The 27,450-nt window shown below is 46.7% G+C and overlaps 1 protein-coding gene across 1 annotated transcript in view; it reads left to right on the forward strand.

Moving 5' to 3' along the window:
• Positions 1-247: 247 nt before the first annotated feature.
• Positions 248-27,450, forward strand: part of SORCS3 (sortilin related VPS10 domain containing receptor 3) — a gene marked incomplete at both ends in the record, with an annotated part of 605,319 nt that continues 578,116 nt past the window's right edge. The window contains one exon of the mRNA XM_079708894.1: positions 248-874. Coding sequence (XP_079565020.1) covers positions 248-874 — 627 coding nt within the window. The remainder of the gene's footprint in view (positions 875-27,450) is intronic.

The raw sequence follows: 27,450 nt of genomic DNA on the forward strand, positions 1-27,450 counted from the left end.
TAATTTTTCTCGGGTTTTGGAATCGCCCCGTGGAGGAGAGAGCAAGCCATCAAGAGCCGGGAGGGAAGAGTGGAGAGGACCAGCAAGGCGACCAGGCCGAGCCACCTCCTTCCCGGCCGCCCCCTCCGCTCTCCCCCGACACACACTCGCTTGCTCGCTTACCGGCGCCTGCACACCCCCCTCGCCGACCCGCACCTCGGGCGGGCGCCACACGCTCGGCAGCCCGAGCCGCGGCAGCCGCAGCGGGATGGAGGCGGCGCGCACGGAGCGCCCCGCAGGCTGGCCCCGGGCGCCCCTCGCCCGGACCGGGCTCCTGCTCCTGTCGACGTGGGTCCTGGCCGGCGCCGAGATCACTTGGGACGCAACGGGCGGTCCTGGGCGCCTCGCGGCTCTGGCTTCGCGGTCCCCGGCGCTGCCTCCTCTCTCGCTGCGGGCAGTGGCAAGCCAGTGGCCGGAGGAGCTGGCGAGTGTACGGAGAGGCGCCGCACTGGGGCGCCGGCCGGGGCCGGAGCCACTGCCCCAGCCAGGCGGAGGCAGCGGCAGAAAGAAGCAGGGAGAAGCCGGAGGGCTGTTGCCGGCAGGCGCGCAGTGGGGACGGGGCATCTCGGCTCCTGGCAAGCCTGGCGGTACAAGGAGTCGTCGCCGGGCGCAGTCCCCCAGTGCCCTGGAACGCGGAGACACCCAGGCTACTGTCTTAGCCGATGGTTCCAAAGGAAGCCGCTCTCTGGCCAAGGGTCTCCGGGAGGAGGTGAAGGCACCACGGGCTGGGGGGTCGGCGGCCGAAGAGCTCCGGCTACCCAGCACCTCGTTCGCGCTGACTGGGGACTCGGCCCACAACCAAGCCATGGTGCACTGGTCGGGACACAACAGCAGCGTGAGTACCCACCCGGCGGCGGATCTCTCTGCCGACAGCGAGGGAAAATGGGGGGGCGGGAACGATGGGCAGATTAGTTGCTCTGGGTCTAGGTGGAGGCAGGGGCAGGGGGACTCCTCGACTTTCAGACGGACTGGTTCATCCCTCTTTCCCCACACCCCCAACAGGTTAGTGGAGTTTGTTGTAAGACAGCCTGTGCTTTTGTTTACCGGAGACCCTAGGATTGGGGCCGCCCGGAGGGGAGAGGAAGAAGAGGTCCTTAAAGGGATCAGTGACCACTTTCTCTGGTACTTGGCTTGGAGAGTCAGTTTTCCTGTCGTGGGTGTGTGTGATTTCTTGGAGGAGGACACAGATTGATTTGGGGAAAGAACCGCTGGATAGACTGACGGGTTTCTGCGACTGCCCGGGCTTCCCCACTTTCCCCTCCAATAACGCGAAGGACTCTGGTACTCCTGCCCGCCGGGCTTAGGATGCTGCCTCGGGCTCCAGGCGCACTTTCTCTCAGCCTTAGGAGAGGCTGGGCCTTCAGGCAACACTGATTCCCCCTTCAAAACCCAGGCAGCATACAGCTGATTCACTTTGTTAGTTATACAGCGAAAACTAGCACAACACTGTAAAGCAATTATAGTCCAATAAATATGTTAAAAATAAAATAGAACAAACAATCCAGGCAGCTGCCCCGCAAATCTATAGGAGGGGCAGAAAAAAAAAGTTTAAAGTGTGACGTGAAATTCAACACCCATCTTGCACCCCTCGTTCTCACGCAAGCACAAGCACACGTAAGTCATTGAGCAAAATACTCGCCCCGGCCGCTGAGTCCTGCAACGACAAACCCGCCAAGTGGAGTTGGGTCCCGATGCTTTCTGTGCACCTCTCCACGCCTCTCTCTCCGCTGCCAGGTTAACCTGGAAGCTGCTGTACGAGAGGTGGCGCCCTGGAGTCCACGCCGCTGCTCCGGCGCCCGCGGCCAGGCACCAGGCGCAGAGCTCCGGCCGGAGGAGCTCCCCACCCTACCCACCCCAGCTGGCAGCCAGCGCGTGCAGTCCAGCCCAAGATCCGCGGGGGATGGCCCTCGGGGAAGAGAGGGGACGGCCTCCGACGATTTACTCCACTCCCCTGCCTTCCTCGGCCCCCACTTCAGCCAGTCCTGCAAAAATCCTTTCCTCATCTCTGAGGATCAGATCCGAGCCCGGCACTGGGCAGAGTCTGGAGGATGACAGATGTCTGTACTGGCAGCTTTGGGGAACTCATTTGACGGGAAAGCACAGCCCCCGCTCCCTTTATATTTCTTTTCATGAGTGACATTAAAGATTTCCGTGGGAAATTTTCGCCTTATTTTAACAGGGCCTGGGGGGTGTCACGGGAGTGAGTTGGTGAATAACAGGAAAGCCAGAAGTCCGCAGAGAGCAGCACATGAGCAATACCGAGCACAGATTTCCTAGTTCTTACTGACACACAGCACCACGCAGGCAGCCCAGCCTGGGTTGGAAGCATTTGGGCAGTCCAGCTTACCAGCAGCGTGGTGACTGACTCTACCTGCCTCCAGTGAAGGCCCCCCATAGCTTCGCAGTGGACAGCTCTGGACTTGGGCGGTGGGCAATGTGTGCATTTGGAGAGCTGGGTGATTGAGGACTTACAAGTCCCGGAAGGACTGTGTGTGTGTGTGTGTGTGTGTGTGTGTGTGTGTAGAGAGAGGTAATTCTCTGACCGCAGGGATTGTGACTGTCAACTTCCTTTTAGTTTGATAGTGAGGAATTGTGTGTATGTGTATTATTTTGTTCGTGTTCTTACTCCATGAGGAGATGGACAGGATGTGTGGAAGTAAATGTACCCCTAGGAGAAGGAGGAGGCGATGTCTTCACAGATCTGTGATTTTAACACTGCCACATTTGGACAATATAAATTCACTCTGCCTAAAGAGTTTTTTTATGTTTCTGCTTTTATTTTAAGGATCATTTTCGTGTGTTGACAAATTCCCTGAAGATGGGTCGTTAAAGAGGGCTTTCTGCAAGTAGTAATTAAATGTGCATGGCCTTCTCTGCCCATCTTCAAGGCAGTTATACAGCAGAGGAAGTGAGGGGGCCAGTTTAGCCCTATGCCCCCCAGGGAAATGGCTCTTCAGTTAAAAGGGGGTGCAGAGAGCCTGAGGAGTGGATCCGTTGGCCTTGGCGTCCTTAGTGACAGTGATGCGATTTGGGCAGTTCATTAATAGCTCCTCAGGGGTTCATTGGCTGTGCTCATGGCCAGTCTTACTGTCCAAGCGAAGGACAAGGCAGCACAGGTGAGTGCAGGGACCCCATGGTGTCTACTCTCTCTGGTCCAGAGAGCTACTGCCTCTTTAGCTCTTGGGCTGGACCTGCCTCTTTTGATGATGCTTCACAGGCAATTCCAGCGAGAAGGGCTTCTTTGAGTGTAGGTCTGTGCTGCTCTGAGGAAGACAAGGAAACAGGTTAACATGGCCCTGGCTTTGAGAGACTTTAAGGAAACAACCCTGGGGGAGGAGCTAGGAAACCAGTTTCTGCAACATTACCCAGTTGGTTTCTTTCTCCCCTCCTCCTTTCCTGAGGACAGCAAAAGAAGGCGCTGTTAAAATAAAGCCAGGGGGCTTCCCTGGTGGTGCAGTGGTTGGGAGTCCGCCTGCCGATGCAGGGGACACAGGCTCGTGCCCGTTCCGGGAGGATCCCACATGCTGCGGAGCGGCTGGGCCCGTGAGCCATGGCTGCTGAGCCTGCGCGTCCGGAGCCTGTGCTGTGCAATGGGAGAGGCCACAGCAGTGAGCGGCCCGCATACCACTAACTAACTAACTAACTAACTAACTAACTAACTAACTAATAAAAAAATAAATAAATAAAGAAAGAAAGAAAGAAAGAAAGGAAAGAAAGAAAGAAAGCAAGCAAGCAAGCAAGCAAGCCAGGGTGAGGAGTGATGCAGATGATGTCCCTTCTGGAAGTTCCCTTTATCATTGGTTTCAAAGTGGTTGGAGATGTCCCCAAGGCAGAGAACATGGGTCCTTGCACCAAGCTCTTCTGACATGAAAAGAGAATTCCATGTTCCCTTCCGACATAAAGGGTGTTAAACACGTCCTTCTCTGGGAAGGCCACCAGTTTAATTGTTAACACATTGTGAGGCTTCCCGCTCTCCCTCCAAGTGCTTCTGGTAGACCTTATTCCTGGCGTGAGGTCCTTTTTGGGGAGAGTTTCCAGTTACCCCGTATAATGGAAAATTGAACTCCACTCTGGCCGTTTGCGTTCAGGCATAAGGAAGTGGACGTGCAAGGGAAGCACCTCCACCCCACACTATGTGCCCAGCATGTGCCCAGGGGCTGAGAGTCTCATTCTAGGCTTCAGTCACATATTCACTTTGGTCCCCGGAGTGGGGTGGGATAGCTTGGAGGGCAATGGGGGAGGCGCCCAGCAGGCTTGAGCCAGGAGGGGATGGAATCTGGGTCCCCCTCTGACCTTTCTTGCCCTGCCAGGTGTTTCGGGGGCGAGGTGACTGGGCTTGAGTTTGGAGCCTGTACTCTGCCTTATCCATTGGGCCACCAGGGCTGATTGGAGCCTATAGTCTGGAAGAGCGATTTGCCTTTCTCTCTGGTTGTCTCCAGCTGAGATCCTGGTGATTAATGGGCTAGAGAGTGTTTCACAAACACCCAAAGAGAGTCCAGACCCTGTGGCTGACAGGGATACAGAAAAACACATCATTCTGCTCTTCTCCTTCAAAAGAAGAAAGGCGCCTCCTTGCTTGGTCAGTGAGTTGGCAAATGGCTCTGGAGAGTGGAAAGCTGTGAAGACAACAGCCCACTTTCCGGGCTCCCTCGGCATTGTAAGCCTTGATGGGGATCCCCTCTTCTGGTGCTGAGGTGAGAATGCTGCACCCTCCCGTAGATTGATCCCCATGCCTTTCCTGCAGCTCACTCCCAGAGAGAGCGATTTGCAGGCTGCTACCCCTGCGGTGTGTCTGGTTGGAAGGACTTGCCAGATAATATTCAATTCATGTGCCCAACTCTGCACCTTGGTGAAGAGAAACGGGGAGATGCTGATAACCCGGCGTCCTTACCCTGCTAGCAGGGGGAACGCACAGACTCTCCCAGGCATGATTTCATACCCTTAACTAATTCAGCTGGACGGTGTTCTAAAATATTTACTCTTAACGTGCAAAATAGTGACAGATTTGATCAGATTAATTGTGTTTCACTCACTGGAGCATCTAATTGTGGCTCCCAAACAGATTTTTCAAATAGCTTTTGGCTGGGTTGTCTAACCTTCTCGTCCCCGCGTCACGATATCTTAATGCATTTTGCCTTCTCAGAGGCTTAATAAAGAAGCCTGCCACAAGCTCAATATCAAAAAAGCAAACAACTGAATCCAAAAATGGGCAGAAAACCTAAATAGACAGTTCTGCAAAGAAGATATACAGATTGCCAGCAAACACATGAAAGGATGCTCAGCATCACTAATCATTAGAGAAATGCAAATCAAAACTACAGTGAGGTATCACCTCACACCAGTCAGAATGGCCATCATCAAAAAACCTACAAATAATAAATGCTGAAGAGGGTGTGGAGAAAAGGGAACACTCTTGCACTGTTGGTGGGAATGTAAATTGATACAGCCACTACGGAGAACAGTATGGAGGTTCCTTAAAAAACTAAAAATAGAATTACCATATGACCCAGCAATCCCACTACTGGACATATACCCAGAAAAAACCATAATTCAAAAAGAGTCATGTACCACAATGTTCATTGCAGCTCTATTTACAATAGCCAGGACATGGAAGCAACCTAAGTGTCCATTGACAGATGAATGGATAAAGAAGATGTGGCACATATATACAATGGAATATTACTCAGCCATAAAAAGAAAAGAAATTGAGTTCTTTGTAGTGAGGTGGATGGACCTAGAGTCTGTCATACAGAGTGAAGTAAGTCAGAAAGAGAAAAACAAATGTGGATGGACCTAGAGTCTGTCATACAGAGTGAAGTAAGTCAGAAAGAGAAAAACAAATACCGTATGCTAACACGTATATATGGAATCTAAAAAAAAAAAAAAAAAAGGTTCTGAAGAACCTAGGGGTAGGACAGGAATAACAACACAGACATAGAGAATGGACTTGAAGACACAGGGAGGGGAAAGGGACGAAGCTGGGACGAAGTGAGAGAGTGGCATGGACTTAAGATACTACCAACTGTAAAATAGCTAGCTAGTGGGAAGCGGCCACATAGCACAGGAGATTAGCTTGGTGCTTTGTGATCACCTAAAGGGGAGGGATAGGGAGGGTGGGAGGGAGACGAAAGAGGGAGGAGATATGGGGATATATGTATACATATAGCTGATTCACTTTGTTATAAAGCAGAAACTAACACACCCTTGTAAAGCAATTCTACTCCAATAAAATGTTAAAAAAAAAAAAAGCCTGCCATAGAAGCTGTTCTTCAGGGGTTTGCCAAAAAGAATCTGTTTTTAATTAATATTACAAGGGGAGCCATCCCAGTTGAGATGTAGCTGGGAAATGCTGGGGGACATAACAGCACTAACTGCTCCTGGTCACCATAGGCCCTGGGGTGGTGAGTGGAGGGGCCGCGCACCGGCTGTTTGCCTGCTCTGCGTTTTCTCTGATGGCCCAGTTACAGGGAATGATTTGCTTCTCAGATCCTGCAGTGATTTCCGAGGTAAGCAGAAGTTGCAAACTCCTTAATTGGGAGGCCCAATTTAATGATGGCAGAAATGCAGTGGTTGGAACTCGCTTTGTAGTTGGCAGAGAAGGAACGCGGGAAGTGGCTTCTCAGATTGTGTTGGATTTAAGGGAAGGGAGTTGTGTGGCAGGGAGGCTGAGGAGGGAGCGGGGGCAGAAGGGAGAACTGCTCTTTCCTCGGCTGTGTAAATCCTACGTAACTGGGGGCACTTTGGAACCCGGTGATCATCCTCTAGGGAGCAGAGAGGTGTGACAAAGCTGGATGGCTGAAATAGGAGGGTGTGTCTGGAGGGTTTATCCAAGGCCAGGTACACCAAGGCCTGGGGGCTGGACTCGCCTGTTGATTTCCTGCTTCCTTTGGCCTCTTGGCTGGCATGAGACACTTCCCTATGAGGAGAAAATGTCAAAGGATGAATTTTCAGCAAGTTTGGGGGAAAAGAGGTCTTATGAAGTTGGAGGTGGAAAGTGTAGCATGCCAGTGCCTGGTGGGCCACTTTGGGTAAGCAGTAGTGGCACTATGGGATGGATGGCCTTCAGCTAACCACGGTCATCCCCCTGTTGTGGTGGGTTACTGAGAGAAGGGTCTGGATGCTGCTCTGACTTTGTTGGCAGAGAGTGGAGATGAGAGAGCTCTGCTTTACACGCAGTAGAGAAACTCAACTGTGTTTGACCAAGTTGGTGAATGAGTGAGTCCCAAGTCTCATTGAGCAGAGGCTATGAAGGGATTGAAAACCCTTGCCCCTTGGGATAGTGATGATTCCTTTCTCAGGTTGTTCATAACTTGACAGGTCCTATAATCAGGAGCATTTCACCCAGGACGTCTCCATTCTCGCTTGAGAACCTTTAGCCTCTTGAATTAAACTCCAGAGTCCTTTAGCCGGCCATTCAAGGCTCTTCACTGCATATGTCCTGGATCTGCTTCTGCAACTCTGCATCTGACTGTTCCCTGATGGGCCCCTTCACTCTAGCCAAGGCAGCCCCTTCATTGTCCCAGACCCCTTCTTGACTCAAGCCTTTGCTCTTAAGGTCTCCTCCACTCAGGATACCCCTCTTCCTCTATTGAGATGCACCCATTACTCATGGCTCTGTTTAAGATTCAAACATGCTTCTCTATAGAACCTTTCTTAGAAGCATTTATTTTTCTTCCTCCTAACTGTTTATAGAATTTACAGCCTGTACCACACATTTGATTATGTTTAGTTTGCACTTGGTTATTTTATGAGTGTTTTGAAGGTGAGGGATGAGGGATAAAATGCTTACACCAGCACCTCACCCCCACACCTACTGTGAGTTCTGCTTTTCTCGTGTGTGCCTTGTGACCTGTGGCCCAGTGCTTGGCACGTAGCTCAGTACATACTTGCTGAGCTGACCCTGGGAACTGGACAGTGCCCTAGCTGCCTGGGGAGGATGGCTGACACTGTCTCTTCATAGCACTGAGTTTGAACACCCGGCTTATTATTTTGTATACAACTTTTAACATAAGATATAGAGGCATCTCTACCCCACTTAGTAAGAGTATGGAAATAGGGATGAGTCAACAATCCTGGTTTCTTCCTCATGTGCTTCAGAGATCACATGGATTCACATAAGATATTCAGCCATTTGCCAAGTGTTCACTCTGTGTGTGGCAGTGTTTTGGGGACTGTGGGGTTGGTAGGGCTGTGATGGAGGGCGAGACAAAGAAGGATAAGACAGCATTTGCCTCAAGGTCCTTCTAATATGCTTTGGGTATAGGCTGCTCTTCTGTAAAACTAAATAACACATGACAACAAGACAGATATCACGGGGTGATGTGTTGTTAATTGTCAAGTGGTCGTTTCAGGCTATGAGCTCAGAGGAGAGGAGATCACTATGGGAGATGCTACAGGCATCTTAGACCGACAGAATGCCAAGGCTGGAAGTGCACTTGGGAATTGTTTTCATCACATCATTCAGCATAGAGATGAAGGGTATGAGGCTCAGAGAGAAACACGGTACCCTATAGCGTGGACTCTCTCCTGGTCTTTCTCTCTGTAGCCATCCTCTATGCACTCCTGGTTTTCTTCTTTCTCCTTGCTTTTACAGACCATTTTCCTTCTAAGAGGACTCATTTTCATTCAAGTGAGGTAGGGTGCTACCCATTTTATAGGTAGGATAGAGTGAGGCCTAGGATGAGTATACACAAGGCTAGCCAGAGAGGCTTAGGAATAGATTCCTCCCTCCTGTTTCCTGGCTGTGTCCTATGGCCATCCTGCCTACCCACCCAGTGGCTGCAGACAGTAAGTACCAGCTGCTTATATGTACAATCTGTATCTTACTAACTGTTGTTAATGGGGGCCTTTTGTGAGTCACCTTGTTGAGTCAGTGAGTGAACCAAGCCTGGTTGCATCATCAGGAACATTTTCGCTCATTTATTTTGATCAGTGTAGTTTGGGTTTAATTATTTATGGAAATGCTGTTCTTTATAGTATGCTAATAAACATACTATAGTAAATTTCCAAAAAGTAATAGAGTCTAAGAAGTTCAGGATTGCACAGGTAGCTTTCTGCTATTAACTCCTTGCTGGGGAACAGAGGAAACCATTCCTACTGGGTTGGGGTGAGAGGACCCGGAACTAGCCGTTTAGGGCTGTTGGTGAGCAAATCTGTGCCCACTGCTACGCAGGGGCCTGGTACTTGGCCTGTGCTGGAAGAGAACCTAGTTTAGGGGAAAAGCTGGACATAGTTATATAGGGTCATCAAGGATCTTGTTAGGTTGTAGGTTACTTACCCTGGGTATGATTGTACGACTTGTGTGAATTCATACTTGTGGAGGGTTTTCATCATGAATGCCATCCTCTTCAGGATATATTAGGAACAGAGGTAGACTGGGAACAAGAAGCAAAGCCATATAGTAAACAGGAGCAAGGGTTCTGGAGCTGGATGCCTGGGTTTGAATCCTGCCTCTCTCTCTCTCTCTCCTTCTCTCTCTCTCTTTTTTTTTTTTGATTAAGTTTAATTCAGTCTTTAAAAAATTGAAATATAGTTGCTGTACAGTATTATATAGGTTACAGGTATACAATATTGTGATTCACGGTTTTTAAAGGTTATCCTCCATTAATAGTTGTTATAAAATATTGGCTATCTTCCCTGTGTTGTACAGTATATCCTTGTAGCTTATTTTATACCTAATAGTTTATACCTCTTACTCCCCTACCCCTATATTGCCCCTCCCTGCTTCCCTCTCCCCACTGGGAGCCACTAGTTTGTTCTCTATATCTGTGAGTCTGCTTCTTTTTTGTTATATTTACTAATTTGTTATATATTTTTAGATTCCACATATAAGTGATGTCATACACCATTTGTCTTTCTCTGACTTACTTCATCTAGCATAATGCCCTCTAAGTCCATCCATGTTGCTGCAAATGGCAACACTTCATTCTTCTTTATGGCTGAGTAGTATTTCATTGTGTATGTATATATGTATATATACCACATCTTCTTTATCCACTCATCTGTTGATGGGCACTTAGGTTGCTTCCATGTCTTAGCAATTATAAATAATGCTGCTGTGAACATTGGGGTGCATGTATCTTTTTGAATTAGTGTTTTGGGGTTTTTTTTTCGATATATACCCAGGAGTGAGATTTCTGGATCATATGATAGTTCTATTTTTAGTTTTTTGAGGAAGCTCCCTATTGTTTTCCATGGTGGCTGCACCAATTTACATTCCCACCAACAGTGTAGGAGGGTTCCCTTTTCTCCACATCCTTGCCAGCATTTATTTGTTGTCTTTTTGATGACAGCCACTCTGACAGGTGTGAGGTGATACCTCATTGTGGTTTTGATTTGCATTTCCCTAATGATTAGTGATGTTGAGCATCTTCTCATGTGCCCATTGGCCATCTGCCTGGCTTCTTTGGAGAAATGTCTATTCAGTTCTCCCGCCCATTTTTTTTTTTCCTGCCCATTTTTAAATTGGGTTGTCTGCCTCTGTCTCTCTTAATAGCTGTGTGACATTGGGCAAGTTGTCACCCTCTCTTGTCTATTTTTTCCATCTACGAAAGGGAGTGATAATAATAGTACCTCTCACATTGGGCTATTTTAAGGTTTAAATAAGATATTGTACATAGCAAAGTGTTTAAAAGAAATGCCTGACCTGTAGTTAGTCCTCCAGATATTTTAGTTAGTTGTTATTCTTATATTAGAAGGGGTTTTCTCTTCATTTGCAGATGGAAACACGGAAGCAGAGGAAGGAGGTACTTGCCTCAAGTTTCCCAATGAGCTGATCACAAAGCCCTTGGCTACAACCCAGTTCTCAGTGAGATGCTCATTTCAGCCACCTCCCATAGTGCATGTCCTGACTCAGACGAGTCTTTGCATGTCTGCCTTCTGTGTCATGCTAAGGGAAACAGTGAAAGAGAGAAGTGTGAGTGGCTGGGGACCTGGCTGCTTGAAACTCATACTCAGAATTTGTAATAGAAATGGTTAGAAGCAGGTGCTTATAGTCAGGTTAATGATTATACTAACAGGCAGCTAATAAGTGGAACATTTTTTTCAGGGCTTTTATTGAGTGGAGTTTTGAGAAAGGCATCCAGAAAGATGAAGAGTAGCTTCTCTTGGCTTGGGCACCCATGATTATACCTCATAGCTAATCATGGAAGACTTCTTGAAGGAAGTGAGTGAAATGTGTAGCTTTCATAGAAAATAGGAGAACACAGGGATGCTGGGACTGGTGGACAAGAAAAGCCTGGAGAGCCAAAGACTCATTTCATCCAAGTCATGGGATGGACCTTGGTGTTCAAGGTTCGTTTCTCCTTTCCATCTCCTACCTCTGCTTTGTGCCTGGCATGAAATGGGGATATCCGTGGCTGGAACTCTCTGCATAATATCTCTGCAGCCTCTTTCCCAGAATTATCATATTGGCCAAACCCATGAATATTTTGTAATAATCCACATCCATCGAGGTACAGGTTTGTACCTGCCTGTACCCTTTTTGCCTGCACCATGTGCACTTTGCATGGAACCTGTGATCCCTACACAGACACTAGAGGGAGTGTTGCCCTGGGAAAGAAGTGAAAATAAATAGGATGAAATAATAAAACAAATACTGCATGAGGAATTGTTCCAAGGGAGTGAAGAAGAGCAGTAGTAGCCTGCAGGTTCATTGTGTGAGGGCTGGTCTGGTGACCCATAGATGAACAATTGATTAGCAACCGAGCAGTTGAGTCCTGGGGGACTGATCATTCAGCCCCTTCCCGCAGAAAAAAGGAAATGGATGTTTTGTACAAATACAGCCGTTCTGCTGTCCATTCAACCCATAAATGACTCAACTAAGACTCCAGACGTAAATGCAGCCAGAAGTGATGCTCAGGCTTGGGTGTTCCATCTCTTCTGCATTTTCTGCCTTTGTGCTCCCTCACTTTCTTGGGCATCATGGTCAGTTAATATAAGCTTATTGAGTTGAATGACATAAGTACATTCTTAAATACTTAAAACTGCCTGGGTAAAGAATGCGTGTCTTGGGAATGGGGAAGAATCTGGCTGCTTCTTGCTGCCTCCAGGCCTAGGGTCTGCATCCCTGGGACATCACAATGGCCTCTCACCTGTTCCCAGGTCCCGTGTACCTGACTCAGTCATCTCTAAGCCTTTTTGGCATCTATGTGAGGTAAGCAGTTTCTCTTCCAGATGGGTAGAATCAGGTTAAAGAGTACACTGCTGCGTAAGAAATGAACTTTTTCCTTTTAAAATCTGTTCTCAGTGGGAGACGGATAACAATTATGGAGTCGAACATTTTTTTTCAGTTGCTCAAGCTGCCATATCTGAATGTGATTACACGTACTGGGGGAACTTGTTACGTTAAGAGTTTTGAGGCCATGGTACTGGAGATGCAGAGAAGCTTGTTTACCAGGGTGGAGGCAGGTAGAGGAAAGAACCTCTAGAGGCAAAAGAGTTGCTCATATAACTGTGTTGCTTTCAGTGTTATCTGTGCTCGAAAGCAAACTTTTCACTGGAAGATTTCTCAAAACTCAGACATTTTTTTTCTATTATGGGAAGGCCCCCAAGCAACAGTGATTTCAAACAAGTCTCTGAGCCTTAGTTTCACTGGCTGTAAAATGAGACTAATACTGGGATGTTGTGAATCTTATAGATAATACTCTGAAGGGGTTAGCATAGTAGGCTATTACACTGGTAAAAAAATGTTAGTTCTCATTATTGCCTAGGCAGGAAATGGGGTAGGTTGAGTGTCCTTTCATAGTGGATATGTTGGTACCCTGCCCACATGCCCTCTGCACTTGCCACCTGTCTGCAATCTGGCCTGACTTCTAACCACCAGCACCAGGGACTGTGTGCCCACTGGGGCTTTCTTCGATTACACAGGTGCAGGCTGGAAGCATCAGGGAATTGATTTCCATCAAGGAGTAGGGAGCAACCACTTGACAATGACTGTTGGAAGCTGGTGGATAAATACCCCAGCTCCCTTGCCCTTTGGGGTGGGGTAACTCTGAAGCTTGTTTTCTACCCCATCTCCCAGAGCCACCAGTGGGATTAAGCCCCAGTTGCCTAAGGTGGTAACTTGCTTGCTTTATTGGCTGCCTTCCCATCCCTATCTCCTTTCTCCACCCCACAGTCAGTATCACTTGGGATCACCTACCAACTAAACTACACTTGACCCTTCAACAGTGTGGGGTTAGGGACATGGCCCTCCACACAGTCAAAAATCTGTGTATGACTTTACAGTTGGCCCTCCAGTATGTGAAGTTCCATGTCCGGGGATTCAACCAACCAACTTAAAGACAGGCAGAGAGAAAGAATAACTTCTTACTCTTCCTTTGTGTTCTATTCAGGCCTTCAGCGGGTTGAAGGAGGCCCACCCACATTGGGAGGGCAATCTGCTCTACTTAGTCTACCAATTCGTATGTTAAACTCATCCAGAAACACCTTCACAGACACACTTGGTATAACGTTTGACCAAATTTCTGGACACTCCGTGGCACAGTCAAGTTAACACATAAAATTATCCATCACACCAAATCAGGAATTTCCCTCATCTCTTTTAAAATTCTGCATCAGGCCTTACCATGGTACATACTGGGTATAGAGAGGGAAATGGAGTCACTGACCCCAGTTGTGAGAGGGTCTTCCTTTTGGGTTGGCACCTTCCAGAAGGAAGGAGCTCAGGTTGTAATGAGTGGCAGGAATATGGCATTGGGGCTTTGAGGAGGGGATACACACCCAAATTAGTTTTCACTGTCATTTCTCAGAGCTAAAGAGCCCCTCCCCATCCCAGGGCACGTGCTTGGTCTTCACAATATATCGTCTCCCCCAAATTTGGACCTCTACCTGCAGACGCACAGTCTCTCACTTAAGAATAAGGTGTGATTCTTTTTTTCTTAGACTTTGTCAAGATTTTGGCAGGAAGCAGCTGAGCTTACAGTTGGTACCTTCCCTTCTGAGATATCCTTAGTGAGGGGCATCACGAGAGGTTGGAAAGAATATTGGCCTGGGGGTTGGGATGTCTAGATGGCCTCCTGATTTACATTAACTCTCATCAGCAAGTCACATGTTTCTTAGGTGTAAGAGAAAGAAGACCCTTCCAGGTATAGTTGCTTATTATGTCTGTGAGTAAAAAAATTTTAACGGGCTCATTAGTAAGGAAAGGGTCTAGAACTATGATTAAAAAATACTGGAGAATGCTTTTTTCAAGCACGTATAAATTTGGTCTTATCCAATGCAGATGTACTTACTTTCATTCATTCATTCAGTAATTTGTTTGCTTAGTGTGATGCTAATTAAGTTATTTGGATTTTCTGGGGTTCTGTTTTCTTACCTATAAAATGAAAGAGTCACTTATGCAACTCTTGATTCAGGCCCATCTCACCACAAGCTAGATATGGTATTAGGTCAGTCATTTCTTTACGTGTGAAATGGGGACAATTCTATTTGCTCCCCTTATGTCACAGTTAAATAATGAGCTACTGCACCTGTCAGCCTTTTGAAAAGAGTGCTTTTCAAAGCGCTGTGAACAGGAGCGATATAAGCAGGAGGCGATATGAACGCACGGTATTAGTTCACGTTACTTCTCCTTTATTCCTTGAGTAGCTGGAGGTCCTTCCATAGCAGATTTGAGACCACGTGTTTCTTTTGCCTTCTCCCAGCACAAATGAAACACTATCATTAGCACCCAAACCGTGGTGTTAAAAAACTCGAGATTCTTATACCAGGCATGATGTACAATTTATTTCAAGTCACATCTGATATAATAAAAGTCTCAGATGGGAGTGTAATTTGATGTTTAAAAAAAACAACAACATTTGTTCCAGGACTTGACCTGTATTGATTGCTCTGGAGAGCATCTACTATACGCCTAGTGGTGCAGAATGTGCAAAAGAGTGCACCATAGCTTTGTTCCTATTGGTGAAGCCTATGATGCCGACTGGATACCCGAAAAGCTTATAGTCTTGTGTGTGGAAATCACATTATTAGACTAATATTGCAAAGAACAATGTGAGATCATGTAAAATATGTGCTAAATTTGAGCATTCTTAGGAAACACATTGAATGTAATCAAGACCACAGTAAATGGAAACTAATAAAATGTTTAAAATATTATGGTTGTTTTATTATCTACAGAAAAATCCAGTAGCATGATTAGAAATAGATGTAATCCTCATGACTGAATCTGTGTCACTTGATGAGAAGTGTTCTGAGCTTTGAGGTCAAATAGATTATTTTATGCTATGACCGTTGCTCAGAATTCTGCCATATTAGTTTGGACTATTTTTCTTGGTCTGCTTTTGTTTTTCCTTGAGTTTCTAATTATTTTATCTTCCTCACAGGAAGGCAAACATCTGTTTTTTTCATCATAGCACTAAGATAGTCCAGCTTCTTAATTGTATTTTTAGTGGATATTCTTATTTGTACTGATTTCCTTCTAGGCCTGCTTCCCTATTGTCATCTTGATATTTCTATTTATTTTACTCCTGGATTAGTGCCTCTGTTTCTGGGATTCCATTCCTCTCTTTTGTGCTGAGTTTCATTTTTCTGTGGTAGATCCTCAAGTATTCTTTTTCAGAGAGTGCAGGGGAATGTCCTGGCTTATTCCTGTGTCCTGACATAAATATTACTAGGTTCCTTTTAACTCTCAAAAGATCCTGCCTTAGGTGGTACATTATACAGTCACCCAGTGCTTGAGTGATACTTTTTATTTTCATTGTTGACATGTCTAAAATTTATTTTAGTCTCACACGGGTTTGATGGTTCATGTGGACATAGAAATCTAAGGTCAAAAAAATTACCCTTGGGTCTTTGAAGTTCTTAGAGTACTTGCTCGTTTTGCATCATATGCTGTTTTGGGATGATGTGTATCTTCCCCCTCAGGGGACTGATGAGGGTGGGGAAAGGATATGCCTAGCATGGGACACTGTGGCTTTGTTCCTGTAGGTGAGGCCTAACCCTCTAAGGGAACCTCATTCATTAAAACCAGATTTATACAAAATCAGCAGTACAGTGTGGGAGATTAAATAAACGCTCTCTGGAGCAATTTGCCGTAGACACTTTACCTGAATACCTTTAATATATAACTCAACCAGATGAGGTAGTCTTGGCTACCTTTTTTTTTTGCAGTACGCAGGCCTCTCACTGTTGTGGCCTCTCCTGTTGTGGAGCACAGGCTCTGGACGCGCAGGCTCAGCGGCCATGGCTCACGGGCCCAACCACTCCGCGGCATGTGGGATCTTCCCGGACCAGGGCATGAACCCGTGTCCCCTGCATCAGCAGGTGGACTCTCAACCACTGCGCCACCAGGGAAGCCCTTGGCTACCTTTTATTTAAAAAATTTAAAATAGCTTTTAAAAATGTCATCAGATATTCAACAGGTATTTGTTGGGTGCTGTCTACATGCCAGGTGCTGCTGGGCTCAGAGCACATAATGGTGCGCTCTGAAGGAGAGGTTCACGATACTATCAGAGGTTACACCAGCGACATTAACTTGGAGAGGGCAGAGAGGCAGAGGCAGATGAGCCAGGTCAACTAGGTGAAGAGGAACGGGCAGAGTGTTCAGGGCACACAGCTTCTGTGGCATGAGGGAGCAAGGCTTCTGAAAGGGACAGAAAGAAGGACAGAGCGGCTGGAGCAGAGGGTTTGCGGCTGGGGGCTGGTGAGAGATGAAGCTAGACAGGCAGGCATGGGTTAGACCAAGCAAGGCCATAGGGGCCCCTGGGAAGGAGTTTATTCTTTGTCCTATGAGCAAAGGGGTAAGCCTCGGGAAAGTTTAAAGTCGGAGAGTCATATAATTCAATTTGACCAGCCTGTGGTTTGGAGGGAGAAAAGGCTGGGTTCTAGGAGGCCAGAGTGTCGCCATGGCTAAAGAGGATGGTGGCTTGGGTGGTGGCAGTGTAGGCGGTGAGAAGGAGCCCACTGAAGAGCTATTCAGCGGGCTTGCTTGGTTGTGTTGTTGCCTCCTCTGTATAGTCCTTCACTCCCCTCTCTAACTCCCTTATATTGGGCTTTTGTAGTGCCCTTTCTCTCTGGATGGGGCATTCTTGCCCATCTCCTACCTTGGGTTGGGCCTTGTGACTTGTTTTGCCCAATAGCAGGAGTGCCAGTTCTAAGCTTAGTTATCAGAAGGCATTGTGTATCTACATGCTGGCTTGCAGCTCTGCAGTAGCCACGAGAAAAACATGCCCAGGCTAGCCCACCGGTCCTGGGTAGAGAACTAGAGACAAGTCGTATGTAGCCACTCCCAGCCAAGCCCAGCCTAGATCAGCCCAGCCCAGCCTAGCCATGGGCAGCAGAACTGCTCAACCGAGCCCAGCTGTGAGCAGCCAACCCACAGGTGCCCTGTATACTTATGAGAACAAATGATTGTTGTGACAGTAAATGATTGAGATTCGAGTGGTTTGTTCTGCAGCACTTTTGCAGCAAAAGCTGATACAGCAGATAGAAGCAACAGAATTTGATATACTGGTTGTAGCAAATTTGTGGGACCATGACTACAGTGTAAAGGGAGGCTCACTTATATTTCAAGATCATTAACCTCATACATGCTCAGGGCTATACTTAAGTGTGTCTTTTTGGTGGTTTCCTGCCTCTCACCTCTCTTTACAATTCATGGCTTCTTTTCCTGGAACCAAATGAAGTAGGTCAGATTCATGGTCCAAAAGAATTAATCTTCCACTCTTTTTCCTTTTCCCTTCTCCTTCTCTTTCCAACAGCCTGATCAGATTCCAGCAGAGTGTTCGAGCTGAGTGGTCCTCAGATCCTTCCATGAGGGCCTTCAAGCCCTAACACTCAGTGTATTCTTGGTAGAGTTGAAGTCAATTTCTGCTCTAGTGGGGAAGATGGGATTTCAGTTAAAGGGGGGAGAAATGTGGGGTAAGGGATTTTCTTGGTCTTGGCTGAGTATTTAAAATACATTAGTGCTGATAAAATATTTAGCTTTTAAACAACAAATTTAATATAGGGAATTGTGGTTTATTTATTAATGGCAGTTTCAGGGAGGTTGGTAGGAGTTGTGCGAAAGTGCACTGCTGTGATTTTGCAAAGTATAGTAATTACTGTAATGTTTTGTTGAATTATTAATACCTACTATGCCTGCAGGAACATGCTCTTCTGCAGTCGAATAGATTTCAAGATTGCTTTTTCCCTCTTCTGGTTTTGTTTTGTGTTTTCTTTTCTTTTGTGCATACTTATGAATTTTTAAAGAAATGGAGTTAGGAGGCAGAGTTGATAACATTGTGTGAAACACCGTTGTCACACCCTGTAACTGAACATAGGCAGGCAGTAGAGAAGCACTGTAGTTCCTTGACAATCCCCTGCCTTAGCCAAGCCTCTTTGTAATCCAGACTGAGGAATGCTGAAAGAATTGTCTGGGAAAAAAGGACTCATCAGTGGGCCTTTTTCATGAGCTGAGATGAGGAGAGTAAATAGTAGGGTGGTCATGCGTGAGCACACGTGAGTATTATGTGCACACACCTCTAAGCAGAGCTGATTTGACCTGTTGATGGAGTTGGCAGGTTTTCAGGTGTATGTGTTGAAACAGTACTAGCATCCTTTATTAGATATTTCAACAGCTATTACTTAATGTCTATTATGGCCTCAAAAGAAATTATTGGGGATGATGATGATGATAGCTTAGTGGTCGTATGAACGGGCTCATGCTGCAAGAGGACTCTGAATCCAAGAGCAAGGTACACATAGGAGCATCCCTTTTGGTTGTGACTAAACTGAAACTGGAAGGCCAGCCTCCACATCCTCATCTATCAGCTTTATGAAATGGCCCAAATCAGTCAACATCTGAGATTCATGTTTTCTCATCTGTATATTAGTTGCAAGGATCAAAATGAAATCATATATTTGAAAGGGCATTATAAACTATACATTTCCAGACATGTGTAAGGGAATGCTATTGTTACCAAATCGTAGGAAAAATTACTCATTCTTGTGCTGTGATTTTGAGGGGCAGCAGAGAGGATTCTGTGCTCAATTTTTTTTTGAGGGGGGGAGGAGAAACTTCACAATTCAAGAGTCATTCCTTTGGGTTAAACATTGTTCTCTCCAAGATCCTCTTAAAATATAAATAATTCAGAGACAGTATTTTTAGAGCTGGAAAGAACACATAATAATCTAACCACATCCTTCTCCAAATTTGAAAAATATCGCCAAGAGAGACTGTGGAAGGTTTAAATTCACCAAGATAGTGGAAGGGCCCACACCAATGTCCATCTCTCTGACTTCTAGTCCAGTGTTCTTTTGTAACACCTTGATGTTCTTTAGTTTTCCATTAAGTTCTTAATGCAGTCTAGAGCTTTTTCTCCCAGTAGGGAGCCTTGGGCAGAATGAATAAATTAGGTGACTTGTGGAGAGATAGAAGCTGGGGTGCTTTAGGTGGCAGAGTAGTGTTTGGGTAGATGGACCAGGCTTCTTAGCTCCACCACTGACCAGCTCTTCCTTGGGCAAGTTACTTTTCTGAAACCCAGTTTTCTCTTTTATAAAACCAGGATTATAATCCTTATTTTGCACAGCTGTTGTGAGGATTTGGGGAATTTGAAATGCTTGGCATGGTGTGTGCTTGAAAATGGGGAATAATTATCAGGTGATAAGAGGTCCTGAAGATTAGCTTGGTCTACCTCCTAGTAGGTCTACTTCCTGAGAGTTGTTTTCCCCACTACAAAGATGTGTGTTTTAAGGGGAGGAGGAAGCTGCCATTTCCCTTCCCCAGGGTTAGGGGTGGAGGGACTCATGAAATGCTCCAGCAGAGAAAAGCCCTGCACAGTGGGAAAGGATCCTGTAATGGCCAGAGGTGTAAGCTAAGACTTACCAATAGCCTTCCCTTTCTCTTTAATCTCAGATCCAGCCCTATTTAAATTTCCCCTGAAGGGGGTGGAGATGTTGAGAAGGTAGAGATGAGCATCTTTAAAGAACAGCAGGTGACTCTGAAGATGAAACAAATGAAAGCACTTGTGTCTATTTGCTACATGGCTCTGTCTCATGGGGCTCCTCTTCTTGTTTTAAATTACTAAGGTGGTTTCCTAAAAACAGATTTCAGTTCTCCTAGAGAGAGTTTATCCTGCTTCCAGCAAGTCTATCCTGAATTCCTTGTGAGCTGGGTAAGGTCCATTGTTCCTTGTGAATTTTAGCAATTAAAGCAGGGCCACCCATGGGTTAACACTTGGGTAGAGGACGAAATTTCCAGGGTCCGTAGGAGGCTGTGTCAGCTCTCAGCCATGGGGACTGGGCCAGTGTTTGCTAAAGTGAAATAAGAAAAGGAAGGGATGCAGGGAAGAGCATCCTGGCTCTTATCCTCCCCTCTGCCCAGTGCCCTCCACTTTTCTCACTCTTCCTGGTCTGGGAAAACGTTCTGATAGCAGTCCTTTACTTCTTCAGTTCCTTTTCCTGAGGTCCTTGCATTTCATTTGATTTTTTCCAGCTTCATGGAGGTATAATCGACAAATAAAGATGGTACATATTTAAGGTACACAGTGTGATATTTTGATATATGTATACATAGTGAAGTGATTTCTACAGTCATGCTAATTAACTTCACATAGTTACTGTTTTTATGAGAACATTTAAGATCTATTCTACTAGCAAATTTCAAGTATACGCTGTAGTATTATTAACTGTCCTCACCATGCTGTACATTAGATCTCCAGAATTTACTCTTCCTACATAACTGAAACTTCGTACCCTTTGGCCAATATCTCCCCATTTCTCCCACCTCCTAGCCCCCAGCAACCACCATTCTACCCTCTGCTTCTATGAGTTTGACTTTTTAAGTCAACTCACATATAAGTGAGATTCCACATATGAGTGACAGCATATGGTCTTTCTTTCTGTGCCTGCCTTATTTTACTTAGCATAATGTCCTGCAGGTTGCAAATGACAGGATTTATTTTCTTTAAGGCTGAGTAATATTTCGTTCTATATAAATGCCACATTTTCTTTATCCATTCATCCACTGATAGGCATTTAGATTGATTCTGTATCTTAGCTTTTGCAAGTCATGCTGCACTGAACATGCAGATATCTGAGATCCTGATTTTATTTCTTTACGATATATACCCAGAAGTGGGATTGCTGGATCATACGGTAGTTCTATTTTTATGTTTGTGAGGAGATTCCATACTATTTTCCGTAATGGTAGTACCATTTTACATTCCCAGCAATAGTTTGCAAGCCTTCTCTTTTCTTCACATCCTTGCCAACAACCTGTTATTTCTTGTCTTTATATGTCTAATAGGCATCCTAACAGGTGATACCTCATGGTGGTTCTGATTTGCATTTCCCTGATGATTAGCCATGTTGAGCATTTCTTCATGTATCCGTTTGGCCATTTGTATGTCTTCTTTTGAGAAATGCATTTTATTTTTTATTTTATTTCTTTTAGATGTTGGGGGTAGGAGTTTATTAATTAATTTATTTATTTTTGCTGTGTTGGGTCTTCGTTTCTGTGCGAGGGCTTTCTCTAGTTGTGGCAAGCAGGGGCCACTCTTCCTCGCGGTGCGCGGGCCTCTCACTATCGCGGCCTCTCTTGTTGCGGAGCATGGGCTCCAGACGCGCAGGCTCAGTAATTGTGGCTCACGGGCCTAGTTGCTCCGCAGCATGTGGGATCTTCCCAGACCAGGGCTTGAACCCGTGTCCCCTGCATTAGCAGGCAGATTCTCAACCACTGCGCCACCAGGGAAGTCCGAGAAATGCATTTTAAATTTGACCTCCTAATGGTGAATGAAAATCTTCCACCTCTATTGGCAATGGTTTGGAAAAGGTGTTTTAGGGATGGCGACCCTGGAAACCATAGCCTGTACTATTCGTCTAACTTTTCCACCTTCAGGGCCGGCATTTGGGGGAGGGAGGCTGGCACTGTTTCTGGCCAGAGATGCTTGTTTTCTTTCTCACCCATACCTGAGCCTCAGAAAACTCCTGTGAGGTGAGAGCAAAGGGCTCTTACTGAAGGGTAGCTTATATCTCTGTGTTGGTCAAATGCTTCTCATAGTGGATTTTCCTTGGTTAAGGAGATGGGGAATTGGGGAGAGCTCTATTCTGTTTTTTCACCTTAAATTTTATCTACCTATTTATTTAAAAATATGTATAACAGAGCATTTGCCCTTTAAAACTTTTTATTTTTATTTTTATTTTTTTTGCGGTACGCGGGCCTCTCACTGTCGTGGCCTCTCCCGTTGCGGAGCACAGGCTCCGGACGTGCAGGCTCAGCGGCCATGGCTCACGGGCCCAGCCACTCCGCGGCACGTGGGATCTTCCCAGACCGGGGCACGAACCCGTGTCCCCTGCATCGGCAGGCGGACGCTCAACCACTGCGCCACCAGGGAAACCCTAAAACATTTTTAAGTGACTTTGGTTACATTCCGTGCTGTTGTGCAACCATCACCACTGTTCCCAAAGATTTTTCTTTGTCCAAGCAGAAATTCTGTAACCATTAAACAACGCCTTCCAATTGCCCTGTTCCTCAGACAGCTGAATTCTCTTCTTCAGTATCTGAGCAAGCGTTGAGACTTGCAGTTTGTTGCTCTCTTCTGTTTTTGCCAACCCCATGCTTAACCGTTTTCTCACCTCTGCTCTCACTGCAGGGGCCCGTGGAGCTGGGGAGGAGGAGAGGGCTGGTGAATATTCAGGGCTGAGAGATGGGCTCAGGCAGCTGCTGGCTACCCTCCCTTCTTGCCCTGGGTCTGTTCCCTTTCCACCAGTAGTGCCTCTTGCCCGCGCCCTCCTCTCTACCATGAGCTCTGTGCAGGAGCGGGCCTCTCCATCATTAGAGCAACCAGTGGGGTTCTGCTGTAATTAAAGGAAGCCATCGGGAGGAAGCAAAGCAGAGCAAGGGAAAAAGCAACCCTCAACAAAACATCTCATTTCTCACACAAACTCCCTCTAACTACTGCATCTATCGGCTTTCATGGGAACCTGCTTCCTTTAAACACAGCAAAGGGAAACCCCACAGGATGGTGTGGGAAAGCAGGTTATTAAGTTACCCTCAGACTGCTAGAGTGGAGATTTACTCCTTTTTTTTCCCCCTCCCTACCCTGCAGAGCAAAACTGATCACATATTAGAGTCGAAAGAGACCTCAAAGGCCATTTAGTTCAACTTCTCTCCCAAGACTGGGGTTCCCTCCATCACTGGCCCCTCTGACACATTGTTACCTGGTTCCCACCCTCCCCAGCTCCCTAAATTTGAAGACTCTTTACTAGCAGGAAACTGGCCACCGAAACCTGTTGTCATTTATGGCACCGACTCCGGAAATGTCTTATTAATTCATTTATCCAATTAGCCCCTTGCTCTTTGAAATACTTTTTCTTGGTTGCTGAGCAACTGGGATAGACTTTCAACACATGCATGCTGCTGGTGAATGAACCACCAGTTTTTTCCTTCACCCTGGCACCCCCAGCTCCTCTTTTCTCCTTTTATTTTTCTGATGCACAGTAATGAAGAACATCTCCACCAGTCTCCAGCTTTCTCACCTTCCTCAGGCCTCTGGATATGCTTGCTGCCTGCCTTAACGCATTTCTGAAGGTAATTTTTATGCCAGACATTTGTCATGGACAAGGAGAGTGACAGAATATACAGGTACACAGAGATGCGTTTGCAAAATAATGGAATTAGCCCCGCTCAGGCAAGACTTGGGGAGAACTTAGCTGGTGCCGGGGGCCTGGCCAAGGTTAGGCTCAGAGGTGTTCGGGAAGTTGGGGGGCGACTCTCTTCCGGTGACGTGGCATTAAAGGGGCAGTGGTTCCATTTGTCTTTATGGTCTGCCCTTCCTGGGGAATTGTCATGGGTCCCCAGCCTGCAGTGCATTGTGAGCACTAACCAGGAGAGAGGACTTTAAGGGAGAGTGAAAAGGACAACATTCACCCAGGAGGGCAGCAAAGTGCCTTGAGGAATCATCCTTGAAATATAACACTCTCCTGTTACAGGATGTGGAAATGCCACACGCTGCTTCAATGAGTTAGAACGTTAGAACTGGACTTTGAGCCCAGGCTTCCATCCTTCTCTGTCTTTATAGATGAGAAGATTGGAGCTCTCAGAGGATAAAACCGTTTGCTCAGTGTCTCACAGCCAGAGTTTAGGGCTCCAGAGTCCCAGGCCTTCTCACTGGACCACACTGCTCCTCTCTGATCTTATTAAGGGAGCTTTGTCCATAAAATTAGTCACTTGAGTCACCAAAACTCAATTTTAAAAATTGACTTTTATTTTGCAACAGTTGAAGTTGGCAGAGAAGATTTGCAGAGTCCAAGGATCTTGGCTTCTTCTTTTTTTTTGGCTGTGCCGCATGGTATGTGGGATCTTAGTTTCCCGACCAGGGATCGAACCCGCGCCCCCTGCATTGGAAGTGCGGAGTCTTAACGGCTGGACCGCCAGGGAAGTCCCCCCATGGATCTTGGCTTCTGTTCCATCATTCACCTTGGCATACGTCTGTTGCAGAGGCCGGGGCATGTGCTCCAACCCAGTATTCGGTATGAATAAGGAATGATCCCTGCCCTCAAAGAGCCCCCCACTGTAGTGGAGGAGATGGACACTGAAGGAGGGAGGGACTCCTTCTTGGAAGGAAGCATTCAGAGAGGAGGATCTGGGCCATTTGACCAAAACCCATATCTTATGGTTGAAGGGGCTGTGAGGGTAGGAAGGGGGTGGGGGACATTCTTGGGCAAGAGAACAGCATGGCCAAGCTCAGGAGGCATGAGAGATTATGTTCGGGGACTGGAGAGTGGCCTGGGAATGGGGCCTTCAGGCTGTTTGACTTTCTCTGAGACAAGGTAGCTGGCTCGGTGCTGCCCATAGTGACATCTGGAAAACATTGCCTGCTGCTCTCCAGAATAATAAGAAAGCACAGTTATATCATCTATATGCATGTGTGGATATAGGAAAACATATGTCAAGTTTCCTGGATGGAAGTGACTGCCCTTTGAAGTTGGTTCATAAATAATGATGAAGGCCATAAAAGTACACGCACACTGCACACGTATTTAGCTACTGCTGTGGACCAAACTTGCCAGCTGACTAGACAAAGAAAAACGGACTCTGCAGTGTCTAAAGCACTGGCTCCCAGAGCCTCCTGTGGGACCAAGGGAAACCTTTTATTGAGAAGGACCTGATCCTTGGCACTCACAATTGTGTCAGTCACTCAATCTGCAGTTTTGAAAGACAGGGAAGGAACTGGCCTTGACAGTGAGCACCCTGACCAGGCCTGTCCAGTGCAACAGGTGCTTCTGTACTTCCAAGCATTGCTCATCTGGGTAAAGCTCTCATTTCTCCAACTGTGCAGACAAGGCTGGGCTTAACTTTTTCAGAACCTAGAGATGGCAGACAGCATTATGGGATACTCCTTAGTGTAAAATCTCTGAGAATTTTCTTAACAAGGTGGTTTGAGTTCCTCTAGGAATTAAGCTGGGGGTGGCTGCTATTTTTCTGGTAAGACTTGTTTCTATACAATATAACAAGTAACAGTGCTGGGCCCACAATCACAGTGGTCTGTCTTTGGAGCAATCAGACGCACATGGCAATCTAAGGCTCTGGTAAGGAAGAGTCCGTGGCTTTTTATTTATTTATTTATTTATATTTATATTTTTATTTCTTTTTCCCCCGGTACGCAGGCCTCTCACTGTTGTGGCCTCTCCCGTTGCGGAGCACAGGCTCCGGACGCGCAGGCTCAGTGGCCATGGCTCACGGGCCCAGCCGCTCTGCGGCATGTGGGATCTTCCCAGACCGGGGCTCGAACCTGAGTCCCCTGCATCGGCAGGCGGAATCTCAACCACTGCGCCACCAGGGAAGCCCCCGTGGCTTTTTATTTAATAAATAGTTCATACATTGGACTTTGGTGGATGAAGCCACTGTCTGCTTGGGTCTTCCTAGACTAGAAGGTGGAGTCTCCTGTAGTTACTGCCTCTTGTTCCTTCCTTTGATTTCCCTCGACGAAAAATGATTCTTGTCCTGGTGAGGTCTGTTAAATCCATTCTTTTCCAAATGGGGCTGCTAATGTGTGGAAGGGATTGGAACTTTCTCTCCCTCTGGTCATCCCTTGCCATCTCTTGGGTGATTTGGTTTCCCATTTTCTGAGATTATCCCACAGGGCTTGTCTCCTACCTCCCCTTATATAAGGAGGCAGGGTGCATCTGGTGCCAGATTTCATTCAACCCTGTAACAATCACCCCTTTATGACATCACTGCTCATCACCATGGAAACAGTCCCGGAGTCACAGAGACTGGATTGTGGCATCATAGCATCAGGCAGGACAGGGGGAGAGGAGAGAAGAGAATTGAGACTGCCCGGAGGGATGAAATTCCAATAAAATACCATGTGATGGCAGGATGTGGGATTTTTCTGTCTGGATTCTTGAATGGAGAGTCTGACCATGGGTTGCCAGAATAAACCTCATCTGGGATAAAGAGGAAGAGCTGTTGTGGCATGTGGACTCTGGACTCCGTTCTTGCTTGGTAATAGTTAGGTGAACGTGATTAAATTTAATGAGTGTTCTGCTGTATTTTATATGTATTGCTCACTCGATCCTCACAAAATCTCCGTCAACTATTGGATCAGAGAGGTTCAGTAACATGACTCAGATTACACAGTTGGAAAAGGCAGAGCTGAGAATTAGAGGCAGAAGTTGTAGCCTATGCTCTCATGAGGCTTACAGTTGTGTGTGTGTGTGTGTGTGTGTGTGTGTGTGTGTGTGTGTGTGTGTGTGTTGGAGACAGTTATTAAGTAAATAAAATAGAAATCGTTAAAGCTGTGGTAGGGCTTCCCTGGTGGCGCAGTGGTTGAGAGTCTGCCTGCCGATGCAGGGGACACGGGTTCGTGCCCCGGTCCGGGAAGATCCCACATGCCACGGAGCGGCTAGGCCCGTGAGCCATGGCCGCTGAGCCTGCGCGTCCGGAGCCTGTGCTCCACAACGGGAGAGGCCACAACAGTGAGAGGCCCGCATACCGCAAAAGAAAAGAAAAAAAAAAGCTGTGGTAGATGTAAAGTGAATACATGGTGCTTCAGTGAGGAGGTGTTGGAGTGTGAGTGGAAACTGACTTACGTTCGTGTATTAACTTTGGGACATGGCTCTGCATGTAGTAGGTGTGCACTGAAACACACAAGGCCCTGGGCTCCTAAATTCTCCCACCTGCCTCAGCTCACCTGCTGGGCTGCTTTCCTCTGCCGTGTCCCCATCTTCCTGCACCCGCACTTCCGCATTTGTCTGCTCCCTTCTTCTGAGATCTTCCTGCCAGCCCTCCTCCCTTGATCCTGATTCTTCCTACCAAGTCCCCCCTACCCGCTTCTCTGTCTCTAGACAGTAATCTCAAGAGAGAGAAGACATTCTCCTCTGATGTAAAAAAATCCTTGCTTTGCCCAAGGATCAGGCTCAAATATCTGCTGCAAAAATAAAGGAGCAGTGGCCCTTTTTTGAATAGGAAAAACAAATTATGGC

The sequence above is a fragment of the Hyperoodon ampullatus genome, assembly GCF_949752795.1.
Source record: "Hyperoodon ampullatus genome assembly, chromosome: 1".
NCBI classification, from domain to species: domain Eukaryota; kingdom Metazoa; phylum Chordata; class Mammalia; order Artiodactyla; family Ziphiidae; genus Hyperoodon; species Hyperoodon ampullatus.